At 45.1% G+C, this 6,000-nt stretch overlaps 1 protein-coding gene across 7 annotated transcripts in view; it reads left to right on the plus strand.

The window, feature by feature from the left end:
• Dgkg (diacylglycerol kinase, gamma) overlaps positions 1–5,304 on the plus strand; it is a 193,493-nt gene extending 188,189 nt beyond the window's left edge. For 6 of the 7 annotated variants that reach the window (XM_087575570.1, XM_087575569.1, XM_087575573.1 and 3 more), the window contains one exon: positions 2,469–5,304. In XM_087575570.1, the coding sequence (XP_087431696.1) occupies position 2,469 (1 nt within the window). In that variant the 3' untranslated portion in view covers positions 2,470–5,304. 7 annotated transcript variants of the gene reach the window in all.
• Positions 5,305–6,000: the final 696 nt, after the last annotated feature.

Here is a 6,000-nt window from a genome sequence, read left to right on the forward strand (position 1 = left end):
ACTCAAAATGAGGGTATGATTTCATACATCTGTCAGTTACCTATAGTAATAAGATCCTCGAACATGATCAAATTTTCATGTAAAAGAGACACTCCAAGCACCCACCCTACTGGCACCTGTGTTTAAACTGCAGAGATGCCTCGGTGTTGCAGAGCCACTCAGAATCCCAGCTCTCAGAAGGAAGGAGGATCACCATGAATTTGAAGCCAACCTGGGCTACATAAGAGAGTTCTAGGCCAGCCAGAGCTACAGTGAGCCTGTCTTTAAAAAAACAAACAAAAACAAAACAAAAAAGTTGAAAAACAAATTTGAGTTTCGCTTTGTTAGCTTTGGAGGGACTGACAGACAAGTACTTAGTTCGGTTAGAGACAGAGAAAGAAAAGGAGAGAAACCAGGACCTTCTATCGGAATGTAAACGTACACACAGCTGCCACCCACTTCCCCTGAACACAGCCATACCGAATGCCAGGGGAAAATGCTTTTCTTCTCTGGACTGGTTCCTCTTCCCCAACACATTCTCCCAGCATGCATCTGATTGGTTCAGGGATACCAAAGCGAGGAGGCAGACGTCTTCCTCAAACTGGTGTGTGAGCTCAGGAGCGAGAGATTTGTCCCAAAGCCCGTGTCCCAAATCTCTATCATTTTAGCATGTCGAATCGCCGGGCCATGAAGCGGCACAGTTAGAGTCCCCATCTGAGGCTCACCTCTATCTATGCTAGGGCAAACGTAACAATTGCAATACGGCGCACAACGGGGAATGAGGTTTGATGCAGTCTAGATCCGTTCTTGTCACCGTCTGCAGGCTGAAAGCCGAGGGGGCCATCGTTTCAGCTCTAAAGGTCTTTCCAGGGTCTTTCGCTTCCCTAAAAAACGTGAGCCTGACTTACAGTAAGTAGATCCTTCATAGCCAGACATCCCTACTCCAGCCGCTCTGCTGACCTCTGTTAAACAACTACCTTCATCCCGGCTCTCCTCGTGTTCTTCAGCCATGTTTAGAGGGTTCTGATTTACCCCCCAGGAACCCAGTCTCATCATTCCCTTTGAAAGCGCTGTATCAGCCAACTGTCCAGTCTCCCGCATCCCTCGCCCCGTGCTCTCAGCTCAGCCTGATGCACTGTTCCTCTGCGCCGTGCCTTCTCTTTCTCCTTTTCCTCACCTTCAGACATTAGGGGCCTCCCTATCCACATCAGACCTTCCTTGCTTCTTACGGTGTTTTAGACCCCGTGGCAAATCCTAGATTAATTTAAAATAGATGATGGGTTTTCTCTTTGGTAATTCTTCTTTTTCTTCATGGTCATGTGGCCCCTTTTAATAGCATGGCAAAACTACAAAGATTAGGTTCTTAGAGTGACGGAATTCCAGGTTCTGTTTCCTTTGGCATCTGCTCTCTTTCTCTCTGGGATAAAGCTAGCCATTTCCTTCCGTGTTACAGTTTACAGGGGGGTGGGGGGGTTCATTGACAGTCTGTCACGTGATCTTTCTGTAAAGAAATAGTATCAGTGTTACCCTCACTTTGAAGTTTGACAAGCACTGTTCTCTGAATGATGAATTATTTGTCCAAAGTTCTGAACCAAGGAAACAGAAGTACACGGCCCCGCACCCAAGTCTTTGAATCCTAAGTACTTCCTGTTCTCTTATCAACCACCCACTCTGATCATCTATCATACTTGATAAATGTTGATGGAATGATAATGAGAATTATTAGTGTGGGGGCATCACCAGGCCACATTCAAGAAGTAGGGATTAAGCATTTTAAAACCATGCATATAACTAATAGAATGTTTACAGGATAAAGTAAAGAACCTTAAAAATATATATATATATATATATATATATATATATATATATATATGTTTGATGGTATAGATGAATATATATAAATTCATCTAAGAAAATAGGGCTAACTTAGAGTCTAAGAAGAGGGGATAGACCTAAGGGACTCATTTGGAAACTGTCCAATGAGGGTTATTGGCCAGAGGTTAAATTGAAGCCTCCAGGTCAGCTGGTTGACATATGTCTGCTGCCTGGGCCGGGATCAGGGCTGGGAGCATGGAGAGCTATGCCCCTACCCCATGTGACCTTTGACTAAGACAAGTCCCTGACCAAGCTCTGGGCTCCTCTTCCTTATCCATCCCACAGAGTGGTGAACGGGAAGGTTCCTGAGGTTTCCTCTGGCTGTGACATTCTGACAGGCTATGAATAGCAAGGACACAAGACAGGTGCTAGCTGACTGCCACGTGGGAAGCTCACACCTGTCTCTCCCTGGTGTTTCCGCCCCTCGCTTCCAGCAGTGCCAAACTCCAGGCCCAGTCAGGGTCAAGTTGCCAATTTTGAAACCGTTCAAGGACAGTTGTCCTGTGTGGGGCTCCTTTGAGCCCAAACTGGCCTTCTTTCTACTCCGCAGTTCACTCTGCCCTAAGTTACTGGACTGTTCATTACCACTAATTGACCTCTGTTTCCTTTTTCAGATTAAAATCACTCACAAAAACCAGGCACCTATGATGATGGGGCCTCCCCAGAAGAGCAGCTTCTTTTCTCTGAGGAGGAAAAGCCGTTCAAAGGACTAAACGATATGCCAAGCACCAGCTCTACCAAGAAAGGAAAGAAGAATATACACGCACACACACATGCACACGCACCAATGCAGACACACGCGCACACGAGCACGCACACACGTACGAACGCACGCATGCACCTATAACCAGAGGAAGCAAAGCCACCTTCCACCTGCCATGTGGTCTACCTATTTTGAAAATGGATCCACTCCTAACAGAGCCAATACCCATGAGATATCCCGGATGGACTCAGGGCCCACGAAGACCGGGTTGGCTCATACAGCGACTTTCACATTCCCACAGGCTTTAGACTTTGAGCCTGAAGGAGACATCTCCCTTTTTCTGCACCACACTCCAGTAAGGCTCCAGGCTGTAGGTTTCCTGCCTACAGCAAGATCGGATGTGGTCAAGGGAAAGAGCTCCAACCCAGAAAACTTACACAAAAGTCCTTCTGTACAAAAACAAAACAGCCTACAGCTCTCCAAGCAAAATCCTTGGCAGGGCTCATTGAGCACAGGATGGTCTCTTTGCCGTCCTTCAAGCAACAGCTCCTCCCTTAACTTGCAGAGGAAAGCCAAGAAGCTGTGGAAAGCCGTTTCCATTCTTGGTTCCCTCTGCTGTCCATGGGTACTTGTTCGCTTCCTGAAGCATCTCTTGGTGTCTGTTTTGCTTAGAGAGCAAACAAGGCTGCTGGGGCAGCATACTTTAGATGTGGTATTTATTTTCATAGTTCCTATGAACACTTGGGAGGGAGAGCTGAGAAAGTGGACTTTATTTTTCAAATTGATGTCATAATGTTGTGTAAAAAGGAAAGAAAAAGAAAAAAAAAACCCACTACCAGTACTCCCTACTCCTCACTACCATACAAGCCAAAGTGTGTCTATTTGAATCCCAAGCCCTGGTGGCAGAGACGATGTGGGGAGGGGCGCTGGGGGGCTTTGCTGGGAAAACCAGGAGACAGTCGGTCAGGGGATTCCCTGTTTGCACATCCCACTCTCACAGTGTGGCAGAAGGGCTTTCTGATGGCCTTCTATATGTACATAATAGAGCTTATATGTTTATATATAATATATAAATATTTATTTACTGCCAGACTTTCCCTGATTAGAAATAAACATAGTGTGGGAACAGAACATGGGAAAGAAAAAAAAAAAAAAAGAAGGCCCTTACTCTCCCACTGTCATTTGCTTGTAGAGACACATTTCTCTGGCTGGTTTCAAGGTTTACAAGAGTTATCTACATCCGGGGAGCAACCATGAAACACGTGCCATTCCAGCCTCATTGTCCCATTGGTTCATAAGGAAACTGAGTTGTGAAAAAGTAAAAGGCTTCTCCACTGTATCTTGGCTAAGGAGGTTTGACCATAAATGTTACTAAGGAAGTTGCTAATAGGAAAAAAAATAATAAAAGAACCTGCATCTGGGAAGAAGGTTATTTCTTGTCACTGAGGATTGGTCACACTTGGATCCAGGTTCCCAGGGAGGAGCCAACATATAGCCAGTGAGTGGATGGAGCAAGCCCACACAAGAGAATGGGAGGTGGAGAATTAGGCTAATTTCCAAGTTCTTTATGGCCTGTCCTACATGGGGAGAAGTTGGCCTGATTGTTGAAGGCACCAGACAGATCAATTGATTGACCCTCCATGTCACCTCATCATGGTCACCAGATCTTCTTGCCTTGGATACATTCCTGGCTACATATGTGACTTCTGTAAGATGTTGCCAACCAGGACGGAATAGTCTTGGTCAGGCTCATTGGGCTTCAGTCAGTTGGTGCCAGCATCTTCCTCCTCTCCAGAGGGCAACTCTACACAGTATCATTGGTAGAAAGCATTCTTTGCCTCAGCCTCCTGGCTCACCTGGACCTTCATTTCTGTCTCAAGTTTCTCAAGAGGGGATCTGGGCCCAGTTGACATCACTCCACTGAGCTGCCTCCTGTCTTGCCATAGACAAGGAAGGGTGTATGAAGAATCTACACAAATTGAGCCCACCTCTGAAGAAAGCGCTCATCTAGAATCTAGACGTGGAACACTCCTGCTCAACAAACATGCTTCTACTGAGCAAGGGAAAAACTCAGGTCACATAAAGAGCATGCTGGTGGGATGCTCAGAGATGTGACCAAACAGCTCCCAAGTGACAGCAAGTACTACCTTGGAAGCCACTTGGTTCTGAAACTGAGCTGGGTTCCACCTCAAGGTCACTGGTTCTAAAAGATTTGCAGACGTGTTTTGTGTGTGTTCCAGCTCTGATCTCCCAAGGTTACAGATGTTGAGACAGAAACATCAGTAGGTGAAATGGATCCCCAGAGACTCACAAGTCTTTCCATGGGGCCCTGCAGAGGTTGAATGTTACTTGAGAGACACTGCCCAGTCCTTTTCAGAGGCACAGAGTATGAAACTTCATGGCATTGCACCTCTGATTTGCTAATCTTAGTAGGTCCTGTGTTGTTGTTTAATCTTACCTTACAAATCATCTTTTAAACACCATGACTGTGGTTTCTTATTGTGTAGTGTATCATCCAAGTGACCCCCACACCAAGCTCTAAGGTTAACCAACAAAGTATTATTATCTCTACCCTACAGAGGAGAATGAGGCTTACCGGTGTTTCGTAGCTTCTTAAAGTTACATGGTCAAGGGAGAGCCTGGTCCCTTATGTCTTATCCTGCTCAGATTCTTTCTACACTGTGGATGTGTCCTCACCTGCCTTCATGCTTCCACCCCACTAGCAATAAAAACAATGAAACTGGAAACCTTTGGTGCACCTTGTCTCTGGGTTGATGGGTTGGTGGGCTGGGTACTGTGGCTCAGTGTGCCGTGGTTTCCATGGGGTTTCCCCAGTGAGTTGGGAATGGAGATGGAATTTGTAGGATGATTATATTCAGGTCACAGACCAACTCCTCTCAAGAGAGTTCATTCTGCAGATGGAAAAAATTACGTTAAATTGCCAAATAAATTAGGAAATACTTGGCAGAACCTTACAGAGCCTCCAGACTGGCATTATATAACATGTGTATGTGTGTGTGTGTGTGTATATATATATATATATATATATATATATATATATATATATGCACATTATATAAGGTGACATAGTACTTAATGTGCTGTATATATTATGTAAATTACATATTTGTGAGTAATCATGATAAATATAGAGACCTACTAATCACTTTTTACACATACTCAGTGACAGATTAGAAAGTTGCTTTGCCAGAGAGTCTTAAAACTTACTCTCTCCTGCTGCTTTGGTTCCAACTCCTGCCAAAAATAATTACATCAGCCTTCCCTATCTCTAGCCCCCTCTTCTCTCAGCCAGAACTCTCAGTTACCTTCTGCCTCAGCTAGGCTGTGCCTTCCTTAATACTACCACAGTCAGGACCCACAAAAATACAGAATCCTAAGGGTAGGCAGGATCTAGACTCCCAGATTCCCTGTGTCAAAGGCTT

The sequence above is a fragment of the Rattus norvegicus genome, chromosome 11 (assembly GCF_021556685.1).
Source record: "Rattus norvegicus strain SHRSP/BbbUtx chromosome 11, alternate assembly SHRSP_T2T, whole genome shotgun sequence".
NCBI classification, from domain to species: domain Eukaryota; kingdom Metazoa; phylum Chordata; class Mammalia; order Rodentia; family Muridae; genus Rattus; species Rattus norvegicus.